At 42.8% G+C, this 23,778-nt stretch overlaps 2 protein-coding genes and 1 non-coding gene across 3 annotated transcripts in view; 2 read left to right on the top strand and 1 right to left on the bottom strand.

Annotated features, from left to right (window-relative positions):
* The window catches only part of LOC100647583 (lysine-specific histone demethylase 1A), a 101,367-nt gene extending 92,312 nt beyond the window's left edge, over positions 1-9,055 (top strand). The window contains exons 11-14 of the mRNA XM_012312467.3: positions 3,844-4,136; positions 5,447-5,659; positions 6,070-6,268; positions 7,091-9,055. Of these exons, the coding sequence (XP_012167857.1) occupies positions 3,844-4,136; positions 5,447-5,659; positions 6,070-6,268; positions 7,091-7,275 (890 nt within the window). The 3' untranslated portion in view covers positions 7,276-9,055. The remainder of the gene's footprint in view (positions 1-3,843; positions 4,137-5,446; positions 5,660-6,069; positions 6,269-7,090) is intronic.
* A 147-nt stretch (positions 9,056-9,202) lies between these two features.
* Positions 9,203-20,124, top strand: LOC105666168 (trichohyalin-like). The gene is made up of 2 exons (XM_012313040.3): positions 9,203-12,130; positions 12,496-20,124. The coding sequence occupies exons 1-2, from the start codon at positions 11,863-11,865 to the stop codon at positions 13,830-13,832; spliced, it is 1,605 nt and encodes a 534-aa protein (XP_012168430.3). The 5' UTR covers positions 9,203-11,862; the 3' UTR covers positions 13,833-20,124.
* LOC125385885 lies at positions 10,083-10,234 on the bottom strand. The gene has a single exon (XR_007225616.1). It is a non-coding gene; the product is annotated as a U1 spliceosomal RNA (small nuclear RNA).
* Positions 20,125-23,778: the final 3,654 nt, after the last annotated feature.

Below are 23,778 nucleotides of genomic sequence, written 5' to 3'. Positions count from 1 at the left end.
TCGATAAAAGGGAGGATAATATCGAAATTATTTTGAAATTCTGGTTTCATTATTTATTAATGCAGGATTCCACGTCTCCAGTTATATTGGCAAAATTATTAAATGTTATAAACGCATCGGATATCCGCTGAATAATTGAACTGAATATTTAACACTTCATCTACCTGCCTTTATCGAATGCTGTTTCCTTGGGTCTGGGTTAAATCAGAATTGAAGGGCTTTTTCTTGTAACTGTATCAATGGTGGAAGCGTGTCTTTCAAGTGAATCGAAAGCTCGGTTGCGAGCAGACGTTCCAGGCGAACGGAAATGCAGCGTACAAATTTTTCATTCGCCGAGAATAGAGTTGGTCCGCGGCCTGCTGAAAAATTCAGCGGGTTTGTTCACGAACGAAAGCCGGAAAAACGGCAATGGGACCGGATTGAATAGGCTTCCGGCTTATTTTTTGTTTGCCAGATTTTTCAGAGATGATTCTCTGATGGAAGACAGCGTGCGGTCTGCGTTACTGGCGAGCAAAACGCTTGTTCCGCCCGAAAGTAAACATCCGAACGAGCATTCGGAGTTACAGTAGCAAACAATAATGGAGGTACATGCGTTTCCCGGCTCGATGTTATTTTAGGAAACCCGTTGAAATCGAGCCATTCCAGAAGCCAGATATGCGCACGTAAATAATACACCGGGCTCTGTTCATTGTTAATTAATGGCTTCTACCAATTGCTAATATCTTCTAAAGTGATCCAGTAAAATAATCATTTTACATACCATTCTGAAATTTAAGCGTGTAAAATGTATCTAATACATTTTGTTTCGTCCACATTTTCTTCATTTCTTGGTACTTTTAATGCCTGGATTATGAACATGAAATTCTATAATTGGGTACATTAGGGGTTTGTAACAAATATAACAACAGATTTTTATGATTACTAGGAGCTAATGTAAGCACAATGTGCTACGTATATAATGCAATACAATGGACGATTAATCGGGATTAAAATCTTTCATAAACGTAGAATTATTTTACAAAGCAAACATTTGGTATGGAATATGCATGTTACGCGAAATGTTAGAAAGCTACTGCATGAAACATATTCCTTTGATTACGAGGATATAAAAATTCATCGTCAAATAATGAACGAATTTTGAAAGTAATCTATTAAACTTAAGCTTATGGAGATAAAATATCGACTGCTGCTTTGGTTGCACAGGATTAATCGTAGCCGTGAAAACGATCCAATAAAGAGCAATAATTTCATCCACTCATAAAAATATCTACAACCAGGAATTAATTAAATTTCTTCAAAGTAAAAATATTGCTAGTACGGGAATAACTGCGAACAAACGAATGGAAAGTTCCAAAATGGGGGAAAAAGGAGGAAGATATAAATGGAAACGAAGAGAACCGAAACCGGATCAAGTTCGTTCTCCACGGATAATTTTCATCGACTCGGAACCGGCTGCCTCATTGCAAGGAATTAATTTCCAATTCCAACGGGAGACAGAGAGAACGAAACAAGGGAAACGAAAGGAAACAAGATGAGGATGGCAGCGTGGAGAAAGAGAAAGAGAGAGTCGAGATCGACTTACCATAATTTTGGTAGCACCGGACCGCGTTCCCTTCGCTGGCTGTTGAATATTCCCTCGCTTATTAGAAAGGGTTTCTGTAATCGACGCCAGACACGAGCGGGTGTCTACCCGTGGCACCGGTGTAGCCGCCAGTCAAATGGATTCCAATTAAAGTAATAACGAATCCAACCGTACGAGCGTTTTCGTCGTCGCAAATAATCGCGCGCAACCGGATATCGGCATGGACCGCGTGGCCGCGCGACGCGTTCTTTTCCAATTCGATTCGTCCTGGCTCTGTTACCTTCCCCGCAGAACCAGGAGACCATGGAGAAACGGCACCGTGAATGGGACGACGTCGAATTTAAATCGGTCGAATTAACGAAACGACGAGGCGACTGTCGTTCGACGCGACGATAAATTTTTCGATGGGATCAGGTCCAGTCACATTCACACGAACGGGAACAACAAGAAAGGGAATAATGGAAAATTCTTCTCACCAACTTTATCTCGAAAAAATGTACAGTTTTTATACACGCGTATAAGATGTTTCAAAAAATTGAGTTTAATCCTCGGAAAGATATCAGCCAATCTGATCAACTGTATCTTTAGCAAGTTACTCAGTTTCATTATATGTGATTAGCATCGAACTACTTAAAGAAACAAAGTATAGTTACTTTCCTAAATTTATTGGAAGAAAGTGACTTAAATAAGCGTAAGTCCCAAGGAAGTTCTATAAAGATGAATCTATGAAGATAGATGGCAATATTTGACACGCTTCTTTCCTCTTTTTCCATCTATGAACATAATCGATACGGCATAATCTGAGCAATACTCATAGTATTCATCGAAATAAGCAACTAGGCTTTAATAAACGCGGGCCAAAATATCATTAGTTTCGGGGTCGCAAGATATGTCAATGCGTATTTCATGCTTCGTGCTCTACAAGTTTCAGCCCAATTTTTACAAATGTTCTGTACAAATTGAATTATGGAAACGAAGGAGTGATTCGATTGCTGAATTATCGTGGACCAATAATAATTCAAAAACGATTGTTTGATATTATTATAGGGATATATAGGGTGTCGTGTAAATTTAAATTTCTCTTGGATGGTATCTGCCGATAGAGCAGAGAGAGGCGCTTGTTAGCACGCTGCTGGCCATCAACATAATTAACCTCCCTAAGTGGAGACGCCTGTGTATCATTATTAGTACATGCGCAGCGGATGTTACGGGGTTCGAATGTGCTTACGAGAATTTAGGACCGCGTCAGGTGTCCTGATTTGGCCGCGCTAATGCGAAATATCCAATTAACTGGTAATGGAGCCTTTATCGTATCCGGTGACATCGGCCCGCGGAATTTCAACCTCGCTCGCGCGGCCCACCTTTGCGCGAACCACGCGAATTCGAAACACGGACCGAAAAGTACACGCTATCTGCTCGCTCGTTTTGTAATCCGTTCCGATAATTGCGAGCTTCGAGATTTCGTGTATCGAAATTCGGTTCCGAGGTTATGCAGAATCCGTAGTTTCAGGTGGGCTGCATCGTTCAAAGTAATTGGAAGATTTCGTAGCTGGTTAAAAGTCGTTCTCGTCTACGATATATAAATACCATCTTTCTTAGAGGAATACCACGAGTCGAACATGTTCGAGCTGTTCAATATTCAGAAAAGATTTTATGTTTCTTCCTTCATGCGTCAAAGAAAAAAGAATTCCAAGTATCGGGATATGAGATTAACATATTTTACGTATATTTTAGTATTACGATATGATACGATGATATTATACACGCTCGTACATTAAAACAGGACACCTTGATATTCCAAAAATCAGAGATTTTTTTGAATTTATTCACAGGTTAAATAACAGAGATTTGGACACTTCATCCTATTTTGATGTATCGTTTGGTACCAATTACGATCTAACGCGATCATACATGTGTACATATTACAACGACACAACCCGCACACAGTAACTAACAACCCAGAAACGAGGAAACACGTTACCCTCTATCATGCCCCTCTATTATCACCCCAATCACAAGTCCTCCGAACATTACCCCACCTCCGACTCTCCCCCGCTCACAAATCTCAACCACATCGAATCTCAATTACCTTCTCATTTGTCAACCATCCTCGTAACCAACTACTATATACAACTCTCCTTCTCTCCCTCTCTCTCTCTTCTCTCTCTGTCAGTCGGTCAGCCTGTCTCTCTCTCTCTCTCTTTCTCTCTTATAATTACCACACATATTTTTCTCAAAAATCTATATTTTCAATTTTTCAGTTCGCAATGGCTACTCGTGCGTACCTGTTGCTTTGTCGGAGGGCCTGGACATCCGGTTGAATACAGCGACCAGGGCGGTCCGATACGGAGTGAACGGGGTGGAGGTATGGGCCGCACCCTCTCGTAGCCCCCACACAAATCACACGGTGTACAAGGCGGACGCGGTGCTAGTCACGCTGCCTCTTGGTGTTCTGAAGGCTTCCGCCCCGCCGTCCGCGGTCGCCTTCAACCCGCCGCTTCCGGACTGGAAGTCCCAGGCTATTCAGAGGCTCGGCTTCGGCAATTTAAATAAGGTAAACGGTCTTTGGCTCGCGTCGCTCCTCCGTCTGATTTATACGGCCGGCGAAAACGACGATCGAACTTGTCGACCGGCTCGGAATGAGATATATTGTGATCCGGCGGTCTCTTTCGTCGCGAGAGCAACGGTGACGTGGCTCGTGTCGCTTCTTACGCCGGGACACGTTCCTTTTACGGCCTCCCAGAGTCGGTTTACGACCGCTTCGATCCGGGACCCCGGCCCTCTCCCGAAATTAAAGGCTCATCGCACGGCCAAACGGGCCACGGCTGTCCGGATCTCTCGACCGATAGCTCGTCCACTCGAATAAATTCTCGGCAATTCCGAGGGTAATTTACGAATCGATGTTACGCCGTGGGAGAGTGGAGCTCCTCGTGGTTCAAGGAGTTCGCCGATTGCAGGCCGATGCGATTTTATTTCGAGAGGGAAATTGGCCGAGGGGAGCATTCGGATCGGTGATTCTATCGCGGTGATGTTTCTGGGATGGTTCTGAAGCTGTGTATGAGGATTAGGACGAGCGATTTGAAGGATAGGATTACAAATGATACAGAATGGATGCATGGATACATAGCATGATGTAAAGATTGAATTACACGCAGCAAACATGTGTGTTGCCTAATTGAAATCCGAAAAGCGAAGCCTGACAAAGTAGTGAAAGTGTTTTATGTATATGGTTGAAGAGATACAGTGAGTTTAGTTTAATGCAAGGATCCTGGACGAATGCAACATGTGTATCGAAGAGATTTTGATACAAAGTCGCTTAAACTGGAATTTAGGAAGCTTTACAAAAGATACTATAGTTATATTCCCTGTGAATTTTGTAATTCTCTTAAACGACGGCGAATAATCCGTAAAGAGAATGATCTATGGAACAAAGCACCGGTGGTAAACGTTTACGTGAGCAACCCTTAAACCGAAGGATTTACCAAAACCAACGGGTACATAATATTTTCTCCAAGCAAGCTTGCGAACATCTACTGCGAGTTCCCTTCACTTTGTCAGATATAAATTACACATATTCGGTGTAATTGAAAATTCAACCATTTACCACATAAAACTGGAGCTTCGCAAGTTATTTCAAATCAACTCGTCCTTTCAAAAATATCTAACTTTATCTTGCTAATTCGTAAAGAAACTTACTCTATCACTAGTTCTATCCTTATACGTTCAAACTTTGGTCGACCTAAAACTCGTCGACCAAACGACTCCACGAGGGTCAAACCAGTGCCTTAGTCGAGAATAATCGGTGGACAAGTCTGCAAGTGCCGCCATAACAAGGAAGTAATTCCTGGGAATTCGTCACGTCAGGTGGTGCTGTGCTTCGAACGGATCTTTTGGGACCCGACCGCCAATTTATTTGGCCACGTGGGCAGCACGACCGCGTCACGTGGTGAGCTCTTCCTCTTCTGGAACCTTTATAAAGCACCGGTATTGTTGGCTTTGGTCGCTGGCGAGGCTGCCTGCGTGATGGAGAACGTCAGCGATGACGTTATCGTTGGCCGCTGCATCGCCGTCTTGAAGGTAAATTTCTTTAAATAATTATTTTACATTAAAACCATCGTATCTGCGTGAATTAAATTACAAAATTTTATACTAACAAGGATAGTTCCCAATTTCCATCAATTCTCAATATTTTGATGCCAAATTCATTTGAGTGTCGAATAATGATGAGCAGTGATTAATAATAGTATGATATCTCTAGTATAATCTTTGTTATATTTTCGTTGTTCTTTTCCACTGGTAGTTATTTTAGATTTCATCATAAAAATTTTGAAATTCATCGTAATACTGTAACGTCCGTTACTATTCGCGGTGAGTTTCGTAACTTACCCCGCGGATATGAAAGTTTCACCGTACCTAGAATATTTATTTCCCGATTCATTTTGCTTAAAAAATTCTACCGCTTAAAATACGTACTGCTGTGCTTTCAGGGTATTTTTGGAAACCAGGTAGTTCCACAGCCTCGCGAAAGCGTGGTGACGAGATGGCGGGCAGATCCGTGGGCAAGAGGTTCGTACAGCTTCGTCGCGGTCGGCAGTTCCGGCAGCGATTATGATCTTCTGGCAGCGCCTGTCGCACCCCCTGCTACCCCTGGTGCCCCACCACTGCAACCAAGGGTCTTTTTCGCAGGTAAATATTTAGCCTCCGCGATATTTTCACCGGTTGCTCACCTCCACCTACCTCGCCCACCTCTTCCCCTTTTTTCTTTTTGAGAAGCGAATGAAGTGGACTTCGGCGTCTGCCGGCTGATACAGAGTGCGCAATTCCCGTGTCCACGATGTGAATCGTATCTTTTTGAGGCGGCTGGGTTGTGCTTTTCTCTGCATGGCTTTTACCTTGAATAGTCTTTTCAAAGGAGATTTAATGGTTTCGTGATAGGTTTAAGAAGTTATTTTCGACAAGAAAGTTTTGTACAGGGTATTCGTTTATCTCGAGATAAGCGAGATGCTTTTTATTTTTCATACTTTTTAGAATTCGAAGCATCTATGTCCCCTTGTATAATAAGTTACTCTCCAATGATATCAAAGAAATTCCGAGTTGTAGTTTATAGAATTCCGCAAACAGTTTTTACGATATACAAAGCATAGTCAATGTATACATCTGTTAATAATACAGTTTATAATTTTAATTGGTTTTTATATAAATATCATTAGTAACATTGCTTTAATTCTGCGCGTGTTTCCTAGTAGCACCGAAACCTACGATTTGAACCAAGCTAAATCTCGCACCAACACTTTTCTCTTCTCCAAAATCGCGTATCCATCGACAAACCCCTGAAAATTACAATTTCCATTCTCGTATCCTCGAGCTATCGGTCCCCTAAATCTACCACGGTGATCATCTTCAAAACCCAGAGAAAGAAAAAAAAATCCCTCTCGCCCACAGCTACCGCAGTGGCATTCAATTTCCATTGATTCTTTAACACGATGGCGAAACGATTTGTGCTTTCAGGCGAGCATACCATACGAAATTATCCGGCAACCGTGCACGGTGCTTTTTTGAGCGGACTTCGCGAAGGTGGAAGGATCGCGGACCAACTCTGCGGAAGTCCGTACGCGCCACCGACGATGCCCCCTTCCGGTTCAGCGCCAACGGTTATACCATCCGCGACCACCGGTTCCAGCTCTACGCCTTAGCGTTCTACCACAGAAACCGCGATCTTCGATCGTTAACAAGCGTTATTATTATAATTACTATCATTATAGTATTATAATATAGCGTTATAATTCATTATCAAATCTATCATCGTTCTCGCTTAGGCGACGGAAGAAAGTACGGAACGGTAGCTGGAATCTTTTTCTTTTGAGAAGATGATCGTTTTTATTTATTCCAGAGATCGTTCTTTAGGTCGTGTTGAGGTCAGAGGTCGTTTATCGTGTTTCGATTGTAATCGTCGAGATTTAATTTAACCGCTAACACGTATACGAGGAGTCAATATTGCAATTAGTTAGGGAAATTTGTTCGCCGGTGACCATCCCATAACGCTCGTTCAACGATCGTCATTCGATTGCCCTGCTACGATCCTCGATGAACCTAGTAGGGTTGATAATTGGTTCCTACCTTACGTAGGAACAGGGATATAACAACCGAGATGTAATCGAGAATCGTGGTAGGATTAGGTGTCCATTAACGTGCCCGACAGGAATCCCAATTTTCGTCGATTCATCCGCCGTTCTCTCGATGCAATCGTGCAATTATTTATTTTTTAGATCATGACGAAGAAAAATTATAAATAAAAATCGAGGATTTGGTGGATGATCGATCGAGACTTGAAGATCGTTTCCATAAATAGGCACCTAGGTTGACACGCTGCTACGATCCTCGACGTAATTGATCCAACTTTCTTTTTTTTTTTTAAATTTTTTTATATTTATTCCAGAAAATCGTTGGCATTGTTCAAACGAGAGGATCGTAGCGATCTTAGATATACGTCGGTTCATGATAAGAGAGAATCGTGCCTTTGCTACTACGTTCCATCACGATCATATACACGTTAGGCTGTACTATATCTATAGAAATCGTTTCATTGTACGTTCAGCATGCTCTGTCCTGTAACAGTTATATTCCTTTCTTTTTTACTCGCTTCATCGTGCTTTGAATCGCTGCATGCTTTTAACCGATTCTTCCCTTATCCTTATGTATCATGCTTCCTCGAGACTTCTCGATTTTAACCACCTTCTACCATTTTTGACCTTTATTATTAGTTATAGTTTATTTTCTATTATAATCTAGAACACGCATTTTTGTAAAGAAAAAAGAAAAGAGTTAAATGTTCGATGGAAATTTGGATGATTGCCCGTTGTCGGTAGGCAATTTCTTATAGTGATAAGAAATCTAACTCTATAATGACTATAGCTATCTTCACACTCAATCAGTCGCTGATCGATTCAATATTCGAACATTCATCTCTGCAAATTCTTTTCGAACGAAACAACAATCGGAATGCTCGAAAACTTTGCCACGCTACCAGAAGATGACTTCCTTCAAACCCGATTTCGTCGACAAACCACGCTCATTATCAAACGTACGGACGAGTTATCAGCGAAGAACGAAATTCCAGGGATCTTCAGCTTCGCTTGCCATTTTAATCAATCGAGATCTGGGGACAAATTGCGTGAAGCGCACACGATGTCGGTTAAGGCTCTCGTCACACGGATATTCTACGTGATAGAACAATTACAACCCCACGCAAGCAACCATTAAAGCATACTTTGTGTCACTGTACTACGTCGTTAATAAGATATGTCGAATTTCTGTATGTAACATGCATCGTCTATGACAACATCGATGTGTCGTCGTGATACTGTGTACATCTAAGTACGAATCTGTAAAGACTAATCAAAACAGTGCTTGATTAACACACCGGCCATGCGCCTATTCGTCTTGATTAAAGGCAGAGAGTTGTTACGATACCAAGGAGAATCGTTTTATGTTCCATGCACATTAATCACGACCCCATCTCCTGATCATCAATCAGCAATCGTCAGCGTTTGCAGTAGTCGATGACACGACCAAGCCGCGCTCTTTTCGACCTATTTCCAGTCGAAGATCCCCGACGATCAAACGACACATATCTCCTTTGTGAATGTCTACTCTAGCCGGCTTGTTCGTTCACCCTCGAGCGATTCTTTCCGTTGTCCGAGGAACACTTGGGGGGTTACGTTAAGCTCTGCGCAATAAGAAATGTCAATGTCTCAAGAGAGGATTCCTGGCCGACTATTCCGCGATGGAACTAGGTGAGTTGGACGATGTGCTGCGCGCCACTCGTCAGTTTCTCTGGCAAAGACTTCTCATCTGCCTCTTTCGAAGAGCGACCGCTTCTTACAACGTCTGTCTCTTCGTTCCTCGAGCGCGACACGTACGCCAGAAACGCGACTTTTCACCGGTCGAAGCCGCTGGTTTAAAGAAGACCTCGTAATCGTCACGTTGCAGAGCTAGTCTACAGAAGTAGGTCGCGTGTTACGCTCGATTTCAGAGGAACGAGAGATTCGATGATGCTAGAAGGTGGAGGTTTGAAGGTGTTGAAGATGAGCTTTCCGCGAAGATGATTGGTTCTCGGTGTGGAGACTGAGGATTGGAACAAGGATTCGTCGATAGACTAGGTCTGTGACTTTTGAGGTGCTCCAGCTACACAGTATCTTGGTAATTAGGATGTTCCCATGCAGAGGATGTTTTACCGAGAGATCGTACCAGGATTTTGCCTAATCTGGACCATCAGAATCCTTTGTTTTCCTTGCTACATGAGAAACAGCATATTATCAGAGATAAATATTTTCTCACCCTTTCCAATTATTTCCACTTCTCTTGCATCATGCAAGTATTATTTTACATCATCTGCTTGAGTCAAAAATATTGTACCATATTTTACTCGTTTAATTAGAGAAAGTAACGCGATTGCTTGATCGATGAAAATTATACAGGGCTTTCGTTTAGGGATTATGACATGGGGTCTACGCGTTCCCGCGTGAACCCCACATTACCAAAAATTGAACGCACAAATACTCACGTTAGGAGTACTTACAGGCTTCAGCTTGTGGCCTCATGCCTGGGGGAACCACCTCGTTGATCATGGTATCCCCTACGCCAGGTTAGTATGGTGCACGCCGATTACCGGCCCAGTGATTAGCACTAACGATACCATAGTCACTTTCAAGAAATCGTTGGAAACCAAACTCCATCCATCGGCAATCAGGATGAACTATCTATAATAATTGAATAACGAATAGTTCGATCCAGTTACCAGGCGGCTGAGGAAATCTTCGCGCTTCAATTTGGCGCAATTCAGTTTCCTCTGTCCTTAGTGAAACTTTTACGACGCTGCTAGAACTGTGAGGTGAATATAGAGAATTTGCAATGCTTTATTTATTTTCTTGTTTATGTTCTTATTTATCTTATGTTCAGTTTTCTTGTCTTATATCGAGTACAATAGATTCAATGGAATGGAGAATCATTCTTCTTCTTTTATTTATTGCTCTCGCGTTTGAAATTAATTCTATATGCGTTCAAAGTTGTACAACAATCCCAACAAGATTCACGATTAATTGAAGCTAAAAATTCCATGTTTTTATTGATTCCTTCTCATCCAAGACAATTCCTCTTCTCGCGCAACAGTCGTTTTGTAAACCTTCGATGAAATTTCACAGCGAACAAATATGCATAGGAAATGTATGGCTGCGTTTCACTCGAGAGAAACCGGAGCCAGAGCGTGTAATTCCTGAATCGACGCGTGCAGCCACCCCGTCTACCGGCGAAATTTCCTGCCTAAATCGGGGATATTGTGAGCTTGATTACTTCGATATAGATATTGCGTTACAGTCATGGCTGGGGGCGTGTAATCGAACTACACGGAGTCTCGTAAACTCGATGAACTTGAAAGACGAGCCAACGTCGAAGTCTTGAACTTCTGACGGCGTGCAATGTTAGCACTTTGCCGTCGAGTTTGCGGCATCGCTCCTCTCGCTTCTTGTCTCTGCCGCCAGGCTACTGTTGCTTCTGATCCGACGATTTCCCCCTGGTAATTGATTTCCCGTGTGTAAACCTGGTCAAAGGTGCTCGATGGTTCAGTGAATTTTTAACATTTCTTTGACGCGAAGTCAAGAATCCTGCAGAGAAAATGTTTGCTGTACGTTTTTCAAGCAGAGAATAATTAATCCGAACTGGATAAAAAAGAAAGTTAAATAGCAAAGTGGCAATTTTACAATCATGTATTCATATTTTTATTTGCCATTGCTTCAGGTTTATTACACTTTTTCACCAAGACAGATCACTAACTAATTAATTAATAATTATTATAACTAATTGAAAAAGAAGCTGAAACGCCTAAGAAGCAGACGAATACAACGATATGCTCGAACCACTGAACGTTTGACGGGCACGCGAGAAAAACGGGCCACCCCATTGATAGCCCATTAATTCCCAGTAATGATCCAATTACCACGCCGAAGTCGGCCCTTTAGAACACCTATTCACCACCTTGGAGCGTGTTCGTGCGCATCAGTCACGTTCCACAGCATTGAGCAACATCCAAGTGTACCCAGCCTAACCGAACCGCAACCAGACCACCGTTGCAAATCAACCCCCGCCCTCTCAACAGGTCCAAATATTAATTCAATAGGACTGGTCGTCGTAGTAACGGTAAACAGAGGTTCGCTCTCTTTGACCTGCCAAGGATCGTAGCGTTAAACGTCCATCGTTTCAACGTTTCTAACCTCCAATCGAACGAGATGAGTTTCTTCAAGGTGGAGGAGACGCAATGCGGTCCTCTGAAGCCGAGGAAGCATCCTACGGTTGCAATTGGTAGTCTGAACGCGCCTTGGGGATACAGATTGCGCGAAAGATCGGGTTGCAAAACAGTGAAGATCCCGGAATCGTACGAGGAACATCGACTGCAGAAGGAGAGGGAGTATGAACATTTGACGAAAATTCTGGAGTTCGAGAACCAAACGAACAGCAAAATCAAGAAGAAGAGCGTGTGGCAGCGAGTTCAGCAAGGTACTAGTGAGGGACGTTAGGTTGTTGATCAGCAGGAGTATTAAAGTAAGAGGTGCGTGCAGGATTAGCGATGGTGTGCTTGTAGTTGTATGGTGTATGATGAGAAGGATTCGGAATGCGGTGTTTTTAAAATTAGGTAAATTTTTTAGATAAAAGGGAAGAAGGAAGGAAGTTTAGATTTAGAAGACCATAAATCATTTAGGAAATTAAAAAAAAAATTCTCTCGGTTGTTCAAAATTTAAGCTTTGTTAGATCTTTCTTTCCTACTTCTACAGAAACGTTAATATCGCTGATAAAAATGTTATAACTCATCTCGAATCCTTTTTCTCCAATAAAATCACTGTCAAAAACCGATGATTCTCCAGGATTAGCATCTTTCGAGGACGGCGTGAATGCGCGGCGAGAAAAACTTCGCGAGTTACTGTTGAATGAAGAGATGGGGCTGATTCACGAGGTGATATACCAGGCTCAGCACGGCGACGACGCGAGGATGGACGACATGCGTCGTTCGATAGAAGAAATCCGCAAGGAAGAGGAAGAGAAACGTCTAGCAGTGGTAGCTGCGAAGAGAATGCAACAGTATATAGCTCAATGTCCTGAAATTCGTAACAGCCGCTCGAAGAAATCAGTGATCGATGCAAAACAGGGAAATCTGGCCCAAATGGCGGCTAACGAAGCCAAGAGACAAGCAGATAAAGAATTAGACAATCTTTGGCACCAGTTGATGTTGAAGGAAGTGGAAGCGAAGAAACAGAGAGAGGTCGAGGAAGCGAAAAGACGTTGCCTAACGGAACAAGTGAATATGACCATCCTGGCGAACCAAGTAGCAGGAAAGTTAGCTCTGGAGGAGCAAAAGAAGCAAATACATGTGGAAGACAGAGAGCATATGCAACGTCTGATAGAGAAACTTCGCGAAGAAGAGCTTGAGGAACTCGAGAAAGAACGTCAGAAGAGAGAGGAGCTGAAGAAGGATCTACAGGAACAGATTCTGGTAGCCAAGCGGAAGTTAGCCGAGCAGGCACGCCACGAAGCGGAAATGGACCGCTTGAGAGGAATCATCGCTGCGGAGGAATTAGCGAAAGAGCAGTCCGCCATCAAAGAGTCCAGTGCCGCTCTTCGCAGAGAATTACTCGCTTACATCGAATATTTGGAAGATTTACGGAAAGAGGAAGCTAGAAGAAACTTGGAAGTGGATAAAATAATAGAAAAGTCAATGCAGGACACTGCTTGCAAACGAAATCTTGCGGTACAGAAATTCAAAGAGGCTAAAATGAAGATTCTAGAGGATGTTCTTCGAGGTCGTGAGGAACAACTGAGGATAAAGTGTGAGAATGACAAGAAGGAGATGGAAGCGCGTCAATTGGAAAAGGAAATGCTGGAGAAGCAAATAGAATCGGAGGCCAAGTTGACTGCTTATGCAAAAAAAGAAAAGATGGAGAAAATGTTGTCTTATAGAAAGGATTTGGAAGAACAATGGAAACGGGCCGAGGATGCGAAGCGTAGAGAAGCTGAAGAAGATAAGAAGATGTATTTGGAAGAAATTAAGCGGCAAGAAGAGTATCAGAAATTGACAGAGGAGTTGTTGGAAGCTTCTGACAATGTTACTCCGCATCCGTTTAAGATTTTGCTGAAGGAATGCGCGGCCCGTTATGCTGCGGAGAAGGAAGGACAGTGTTATTGTCCGCCGCCGTTATCCGAATAGAACTAATGATGTACGTGCAAATTTTAATAATCGAAGTTATATAATATATATTTTGTCATGTTATAAATTAACGTAATTGACGTCTGAAGCATGAATTTCTGTTTTCCCGCCCCGAAAGGATCCACGATTCACGTGGTGATCCATTCGAGCTGCGCGCACCATCTATGTCATCGTCAGAGAAACTTTGAACGCGCTTGTCGCTAAGGTAGAATTCTGCTTCGCTATCGATCATTCTCCTTTTTTCCGTTTCTCACGGCCCGCAACTTGGTGGCGCGATATTTAAAAATACCGGCAAGGGTTAAAAGTAAAAATCATTCAAAATAAACCCGTCGGTCGACGCAGACTTTCACGCTCGTCGCGTCGCTGAAAATAAACTTGCAAAATAAACTGGCAAGAATCAATGGGCAGAAAATCTGCAGCTAAAGCAGCCAGTCACACGGAATAATAATAATCATCGCGATTCGCGGCAAACGAGCGTGTTATAAATTCCATCGAATTATACGAAACGATGAAATAAAACCGACGTAAAAACCAAGCATCAACGCGAATCGCGTGTAAATAATTCCATCATCGATGCGAATTATTTTCAGCAACGCCGTGGCCGCAATTCGCATTAAAATAATTACGCGCCCCGGGTTGAAGTATCGTTTTTTTTCCCTTTCTTCCGCGGCGAGATTTATACTTCGCTGAAAAACTGATTCGTTCTCGCGCTTCGGGCTCTCAGCGATTTTTTTCTGCCCCATCCTTCGCCCTCCTTTTTTTTTATCTTTTCTCTCCGTTTTTTTATCTGTTTTATCTCTTTTTTATTTTTTAATACATATTTACAGCGGCACTCGTTGAATCTCTCCAAGTCCCTCCGCAGCTACCTTCGGGCGGTCGCTTTGAAATTCACGACGAACCAGCCTGACGTGCAAATTGACACGCCGATTGGATTAAATAACATAACTTGTCCGGCCAGGACGCGCCGCGCGTAAATTACCAGCCGTTTCGTTCGATTACTGGAAAACACGCGACGTGCTGAAAAGGAGAACGGATTTAATGAGCGTGCGCGCGCGATCAAAAATTAGACACGAATTAATCGCTCCAAGACCCATCCGCTTGACGATGATTTAACGAACTCCTCGAGAAGATGCATCGCACCTTCCTTTCTCTCTCGTTCTTTGGTTCTCTTTCAACGCCTGCGTGCTGCTTATCGATAATTTAATCGCATCAATTCTTGAAGAATACAATATCGTAGAAATTGAGTACGTGGTTATTAAAAAGAAAGGGGGATATAATTCCTAGAAAGTTCGAATCTTTATTTTACGTTTCAATATTAGGATATCACGAAGGGTTAAAAAGTTGCCTCTTTATGACTCGCATAATAATGGTTCTTTTTTTAACATTTCTGAAATAGTACCGAGTTTACGATGTCGTTTACCTAGCCTTCGTACGACCTTGAGCAGCGTAGATCAGATAATATTTTTTTATCTCGCCCCCAGGCGTTTCGTTATATCTTCGAAAGCGACGAAGGTATTCGAGATATTACTGATAAATGATACAATCTGTATTTCGTATTATGTCTTGAATAATACCGCGAAGAAGGCTACCCTTGTTCCCTTTACCACGGGAGAAGCTGCTACAATAATGCACTTTCATGTTTCCGCTCGCTGCAAAATTGCTCTTTATGGTCACCCAACGAAGGTAATTTCCAGCAGGAATTTTAAGATTAAACGACGCAACCTTCAACCCCTCTCAATTTTTCCCTTATCGAGCTACGTAGTATTCCCTTAACAACACACCGCGTGGGTGGTGCTGAACTTGGCGTGCGAGGTTTCCAACAAAAGCCGCAAATAGAAACAGTAGTTCCTCGGACAATAAACCACTTAACTTTTAGCTTTCTAACAGACGAAATTCAATTTCCCTTTCTACATTTGCAACCCAGTTTGGCGCAATAAATCCAGCAGGTTTAGCTTGGTTTCTTCGATGGAACCCATAAAAATCCCTTCTGTCCAGCCCTTTAGCGAGCGAGCTCAGAGAAGCTTCACGATGTAGCTGAAACGCCCAGCAGCTAGTCCCATGTATATTAAAACGCATCCCCGTTGCTATATTAAAATATTTCCGTTCGGTCGGCGAGCACGTCCCATAATTCCTGCGGGTGACGTCGTGTAGTTGCGAAACCGTTCACCAAAGTGGAAAGCCGGAAGTCGCTGGCGTACGGGGGTGGACGCGTTTCCAAGTCGAAGCCGCTTAACGCGGAATTTCAAGCACGAATACGGCTCGACGCGGTTACGCTCGCGTGTCTTCGATGTGACGCGACTCCTCTACTCGTTTCTCGATTATGGTCGTTCGTTTTTACGCGGTTATCTTTATAACGTCGTAGAAACTTCCTCTTCGTCTTGCCTCTCGAGTTGACTTTCGAGGCCAGCCCCTTTATCGACTCTACCCCTGCTTCCGCTCCTTAGCGAGGCTTTCTTTTTTCTTTTCTTATTATTTCCTCTTTTTTTCTTGGCAGACTTCACCCTTTGCGTGTTTTTTCTCCTTGCACGCGCAAAGACCGTCGGAGCGATTAATTGATTAACGATAGCGATAACGGTCGAAGGGGTGACTTTAGAGGGAACTAAGCTTGGAACGGTTTCTTTTTTTAATATTCATTGAAAAATAAATGTACCGAAACGGTAGTATTGTGATTATCGCGTTTCTTGACGTTAAATAAGGATTTATATACTTTCGGGATTTTTACATTCTCGTGTAATAGTTGAATAGTCGTGGAGAAATCGATGGAATAATTAACGGGGGCGCGATAATCGATAAACGAGTTTTTTTCAATTTGCAGGGAAGTGGATTAAAAATTTATTAAAACATCTCTCGCAGAAGCCTGATTGGCCCACGTGGCTCTATTTGTTACATGCGCATTAAAATATTCACTCGAACGCTTCTCGCGAGAGACTTACTATCACCGAGGTCCATCGACTGGTTAATCGATTAGTTGGTCTACTTAACCCTTTGTCAGACTCAAAAAACAACTCCATAAAGGAATTTACTTCGCTCCGTGAACGAACCGGTGCAAAACACGGGAATAATTTATCGTTTCTTCACTGGTTCCTTAAAAACAGCGAATTAATTGGCCAAAAATTTACGTCTTTGATGAATTCTCTAATTTCGTTATTAATTTGCAATTATGCTGGATGGTTAGCATAAAATGTTTATAAAATCGTTCAATTACACATAGATCGTGGATATCTATGTAGATTCATATTTTTATGAACAAGATTAAAGAATGGAAATGAAAATGAAAATTTATTACCTTAATTTGAATATTTTGCATGTTCGTTCTGTGCATTTTTCCAGCTTTAAATTTCCCGTAAATGCATAAATATCCGCAGTCTGATTACAAGCGTAAAAACGAGATGCCCGTCGTTGTAGCCAAGTAAATACAATCACTTTATCGTCACAATCGTCAAGCAGTGTGTAATCAAATATGTTAAACCAGTCCAAAATGACGCACATTATTTCATAGAAAACCGCATAGAGTACGTTCACTGAGACGTACACCTTCGTTCGTAAGTAATCCCTTTTCCTTTGCCACTTTACATCATAAATTCGTATTAATTACGTATAATAAAATTTCTTTGCAAGATTTTTCAACGAAGAAATGACATTTTCTACCAAAGAAATGACCATAGACCATAAATTAATAAGAAAGTCTGCAACTAGAAACATGCAAAGTGGTTTCAAACTTTTGATCGTTAATGCGCGTTCCATTAAACACGAAAGGGTTAAATGCTTGATTTTTATAAAATACAATAACAATTGCAAACTTTCAACAGAGAGCGCAAATTCTGTCGTTCTACGCTTGCTAAATCCATCGTCCACGCGACACGGTGATCATCGTCACCCTCGATCGTGAAACTTTCAGCCCTAACGAGGCGAGGGGTTAAACGAACGAGCGGTGTGTTCGATTCGAGGGCCAGCATGCGGTGACCGCGTGCATCCGTCGACGCATGTGATTGATCGAACAGCGTGCAGGCATTGCGGTTTGTCTCGGGGCCGACGAGGTTCGCCCCTGTAGGTTAGGGATGGCAGTTGCCGCGATCGCTTTGAACCACCCCGTCGGCACACGGCACAGCCTCCAACGGGCTGGACCGCGCCAAGACTTTTTTCCTCTCCGGCGAATCGTCCGCTCCGTTGCCTCGAAGCGGTTGCACCTGCACACGCGTGTACGCTTCTTCTGGGACAGACGCTGGGACAAAGAGAAGATAAAAAGGAAGCGGGAAAAGCTAAAGACGGTTCGACGGAAGTAGACTCTTGATAACAGGGGATGAGAGAAAGAAGATTCTTGGAGGAGAGGATGGAGGAGGAGGGAGATAGCGCGATGAAAGGGGAGTGGATGTTTAACGGAGGATAAGGGCTCGAGGAAAAGGTGCTAGGGCAGAAGAACGAAGGGGTAAATATTGAGAGCTTGGAGAGTACAAGCTGCTGAGATAAGCAGCGGCTAATTGGGGAGATGTTAGCAAGCGGAAATGTGAAGAGGAAGAAGGAAAAGTTGTAAAGCTGAATTTATTCGATGATTTCTAAGCTACGTTCTTCGTACCAGACGATCTATCGTTTGGAAGAGACCTCTGTCACATGTCAAAGAGAAGCGGAAGTTTAATAGAGAACGAGGGTTGAAAAAAAGAGGTATCGTGGAAGGCATGGAAAAAGATAATATTGTGAGCTTGGTGAATATAAACTAATGAGATAAGCAAGGGCTAACTGGGAAAAAAGAAGTGTAAAGAGGAGAGAAATCATAACGATGATGAGTTACAAGAGCATTACCGAGCTATGTCTTTTATGTTGGATAATCTGTCGCTGGTACAGAGTCATATCCTGTTCGTGCGTGGTCCGCTATACGACAACTTTCCAGACGTCTACTTCTGGAGCCAGACGACTCGAGATTTCTGCTTTCCAAGTCTGCTTAATTTGCTTTGCTCCTTTTCACCTGGAAAAATACAACAAATCCATTGAACATCTATGGATACAAACACACATATAGTTCTTCTACTTACAAACTTTTCGCCCTCATACAAAGAGCAGAGTAAACGAAACAACACTTGGGAAGAGTCACGAAAAGAACAAGGGAGGTAAACTTATAAGATCGGCGAAGGGAAAACTCTTCATCCGAAGAAGGGGTTAACGAGAGGCCGAGGAAGAGACGGAAAGGAGAGAAACCATCGAGGGAAAGGGCAAAGAGCAGGTCTGGCGAGAACGAGACGAAACAGAAGTGGAAGTAGAGAAAGAAGAGAAAGATGGTGGCCCAGAACGGGGATTGCGGACTCGCAGGAGCGAATGGACCTCGCCTCTGGGGATGTTCTTTTGACAGTCATGTCGCTGTCGTCTCCTAAGGTCCCCCGGCGGCGTTGCATTAATCTTCTTCTTCCGACCCCGCCTTATTGAAAATTCTACAGAGCGCTTCACAGTTTTTGCTACTGGTTCGCCCTTTGTACCCGGCGCACACCCCCTGGGACGTCACCTACGGATTCACCTGCGAAGTCGATCGTCGCGGCTTCCGTTTCGTCTCGTTTCCTTTCGTTCCGCTGGAACGAGTCTTCAGTCTCGACGAATCCTTCCAAATGACGACCGCCAATCGCACGAGTAATTTACTGACGACGAATTTCAACCGATTCCCCGACTTCGGTAGGTTTACAAGCATGGGAGGGAGGAATCGAGACGTGCCCGAAGGGTTGAGAGAATTTACTACCACAAACAACATATGTTTGGCAACGTGCAGACTATCTTAGATACAACGAGGAAGTAGGTGTTACTGCCTCGAGGTACGGAATCGCGAACATCTCTGACCTCATCCGCTGATATCTGAACCAGAAAGCGCGTTAACGTAAAAAATTCTGAAACAAATTTCTTCGAGTTTTACCACCGATACCATGCAAAAAGAAGCGAACGAGGGATATCATGCTACAAGTTTGAAAAAGAAGAACCAATTTTGTACGAAGCATCTGCGGTATCACTGCTACACATTCTTTTCTTCGACTACTTTGCTTCTCGAGAGAATTCAACCTACGATTACTTCCTAATGGTATGTTTCTTCGTGACGTTAATGGTAATGCCTTCTGCTATCATTATACTACAACATTTTTTGCCACTTACGCAATCTAATTTCGTGATATTCAGTTTTTTTATTCAAGACATTAAGTAGTACTTAAAGAAATTATCAATGGGTATGTAACTAAATATCAAATGAAGAATGAGACTATATTTTGAATCACTTTCATGTCTCTGTTTTAAGAAATAAACGATAACCAGAATGTCGTTATGACGTACAGTGTAATCAGCTTCCTCGTCCTATTGCCCAAACCAGAAATAAAAAATCAAGAAGCAACAACCATGTTTCATCAACGAAACGCGGCATTAGCGGCGCGTCCGTTTTAATGTCACCGGAAGTGGCAGACTTCAGGAACAGCGTCGACGCTGCGTAATTGCTCGTCGAAGAGGGAAGCCGTACTGCAGCCGAAACTGGAGGCTGGAAACGAAATGAACGATCGAAGTTAGCGGTCGTTGACGCGCGCGCGAGGATCGGAGTCGGCGCGGCGTTTTCACGCGCGTCTACCCTTCGCTTTCTAATTCGATGGGGCAGCAGCGCGTTCCTCGGCGAGGATTCCGCGCGCGCGTCACCACGCATCGCTTGCGCTCGGATACGAGTGCTGCCATGGCGATTTCACGCCTCCGGAATCATTCCCAGTAGCCGTCCCTTGCGAAGCCCGCGCTCTACGCGCTAATGCACCCCCGACTGTACTTGATTCGCGCGCGAATCGCTCGCCCGAAGCGCGGCTTTACAGCAAGATGTTTTAGAAGGGGAATGGAATGGTCTTTGGAATTCGGTATGGGGTTCGTTGCGTCGATTCACAAGGAGATTGTGTTAAGAGTAGAGGGCGGAAATGGGTGGACAGGACTGAAAATCGTATTTTAGCGGAATTTGCGCGAGCATAGAGATAATTGGAATATTTCTGTTTTACGTTGTAAAATATAAATCGGGAAATTGGAATTCGCTGGATATCGAGGATGAAATTTGCGATAAATCGAAATAATAAATCTCGAGTGATATCCAATTTCGAAACTGCAGTTTATTTCGCGCTCGTAAAGACACACGGAAAGTATTCGAACACTTGTAGATACGTTTTATGAATAAATTTTGTTGCGTTATCGTTTATACGGAACATTTTGAAATTTTACAAGCTCTGTCACGAAACTCGACTGTCACGATCGTATTGATAAAGTTTGAAACGAGTCAATGATTGGCTTCAAATTTTGCTAATATAGTTATGACGGTCATCAATGTGCTAATCAAATTTCAAATTCCTTTATGCAACACGTAAAATACAGACATAAAAGTCTTCCGTGAGTGTTTGTTCAAATACGTACGCGAGCCAGTGCACGTTTTGAATACGAGAAGTTGAAATTTCGAAGAAAAAGCAGCGCGATACTCGCTACCGCGGTGTGTTAATCACGCAATCATCGAAGCGTGCAGCAGAGATTGAAAATTAAATTTGGATCTCGGTAAATGGGTTTGAACCGCGAGACCAGCAAAGTTCACGTTTCTAAGCTACGATGTTTGAACGGGGAAATCGGAGTATGAGAGCTCCCTGGGAAGTTGTGCAACAAACATTCTCATTGTTAACTTTGCGAGCTATTCCACTCATCAAAACGTTACATAAGCGTCACTGGTGAAACGCAAGACTCTACTTTCGGTTCTCTCCCATTATGCGGCACTGAGGCTAAGAGGCACGAGCTCGGATTTTCAAGATACCGTGTTTCGGATAAGCGAATCGAAAATTCAGCTGGAAAATGGCGCGGTAATTATCCCTCCTGTTAACTTTCTCGAATAAATCCGCTCGTTAAAACGCGACGCCCATCCCCTGTTCTCATTAAAATCAAGAATAATTAAATCGGATATCGAATTCTCAAGACATGATATATATACAAATTTACCATTAACATTTCTTCCATTATCCCGTTCGCGTAAATGATTCCAATCGTCATCGATCCCATATCTATTACATTTATTAAAATATACAGGATATCTGAAAATATATGTAGTAACTTAAATGGGTCTAGAGGAAGGACAAGTAAGGATGCTTTATTTGTTAACAAGTTGATATAGTTTGTGTATTTAATAACGATGAATATAATAATAAAGAATGACAAATTATTCAGTGATAAACAATGTCAACGTGTTCGTTCGGCTTAGCGGCTTTGTACATCCGACCTCTCGACGTGTGCTCTTAGAATCTTCAAAAAGAACTACTCATCTTAGATCATTTCTTGGTCTTCTCTGGGAGACGACTCCCACTATTCTCGGATCACGCCACCGTTCACGCCTATGATCACATATGCCGCACTCTTTTGAAACAAGCGGCCGAAATCGACGTTTCTAAAAGTCGCTGCTTGGATGCGCTCGTCGATACATTGTATGTCCCTCGTCGGTCAGACAAGGCGATCCGCCTGCGACATTGTATGACCACGAGTGACGGCCGAAAACGCGACCTATACTAAAACCTCGCAGCGTAACAGAACGTACACCTCCCTCTTTTCGATACTACATATATGTAAGATATTTCGAATGACGAGAAAATTTACTTACAAAAATGAGTCTTATCTTTCAAGTTACAATTTTATTTTTCATCAAAAACACGCTGATATTGATCCCTTGATTGTGTCCCTCACACATTTTGTTACAAACTTTACCGATATAACCATGTTGGTCGAGTCTCATTAATAGCGTCAATGAAATTTCAAAATACTTCGTATACCACACGCCATATATTCGTAAAAGGATGTCGATAAGTGTTCGAATATTTTCGTGAATCTGTACACGATCTACCCCCATATAACAAAATAAAGTAATGAAAAGTAATAAAAACGTCCTCGTGGTTGAGTGTAGACACACGAACGCAAAAGATTGGTCTTTCTACAGTAGTGGACAAACTAAGATTTAAAATTACTTCTCCATGAATATTAATACCGAACACTTTGTATTTGTACTAAACATTTTCTACTATGTTGCTAACAGTCATCCATCCTGGGTTACAATTTCATTTATTCATTGCTCTTGTCAAGTATAATTCCATTTGATAAAATTATGGCACCTCTTTGTACTACGTATCTCTTCAACATTCTTTTGTCCACTACTATTATATCCACGGATTCCGATCATCAATTTTCTATAATGAAACCAGCGAAAAGAATTCTGAAGAAGAATCATCCTCACACCCGTGGAAACACACGCCCTAAACGCCCACCTCGCTGTCGGGGAAATCAGATTGCCGTCCGCCCTTCCGTTCCACGTCGCTCATTAGAATCCACGAGGGCAACAGGGAGATCTGAATCCACGGGGCGCCTAGTAGCCGCGTTATCAATCAGCCTTATCGATAAAGGTCCCCGACCCCTGTGGTGGTCTGGTACACAAGACGCGTCCCTCGACTTTGTCGTCGTCTTGCGATGCCCGATAAACGCGTCGCGACGTTGTGACTTGCGGGAAAGACGAACACTATGAATCTACTTGTGGACCGAGTTAATCCGGCGTTAATGCGCCGGGAAATTGGTAACGTTGCTCGTCGTCGAGGTCCAAGAACCAGCCACTTTCCTTTTTTAACCAGACAACGTTATTCATCATGAAAAAAAGCGGGATGACAACAAGGGATGAGAACGTCGAAGGGTGGCGAACGATTAATTTTAGAGATGGAAGAGCGTTGGCAACTATGGCACGATTTAGATGAAGGAGAATGGGAAAAGTAATGGGGATGGCGTAATTGTTCTTAGCTCGGGACCATTTTAGGAAGCTTTTTTATTCAAAAGAAGGAATAAACAGGTTTTTAGGAAGGTTTGTTTGGTTGTGTTCGGTAATCGGCTTAAGTTCTCTTTAAATTTTTAAATCTTTCGAGGTACTCCTCTTAGATTCCTGATGGGACATCGT

Source organism: Bombus terrestris, chromosome 10 (assembly GCF_910591885.1).
Source record: "Bombus terrestris chromosome 10, iyBomTerr1.2, whole genome shotgun sequence".
Classification (NCBI taxonomy): domain Eukaryota; kingdom Metazoa; phylum Arthropoda; class Insecta; order Hymenoptera; family Apidae; genus Bombus; species Bombus terrestris.
The sequence above is the reverse complement of the archived record's forward strand: the minus strand, read 5'-3'. Positions and strand labels throughout refer to the sequence as shown.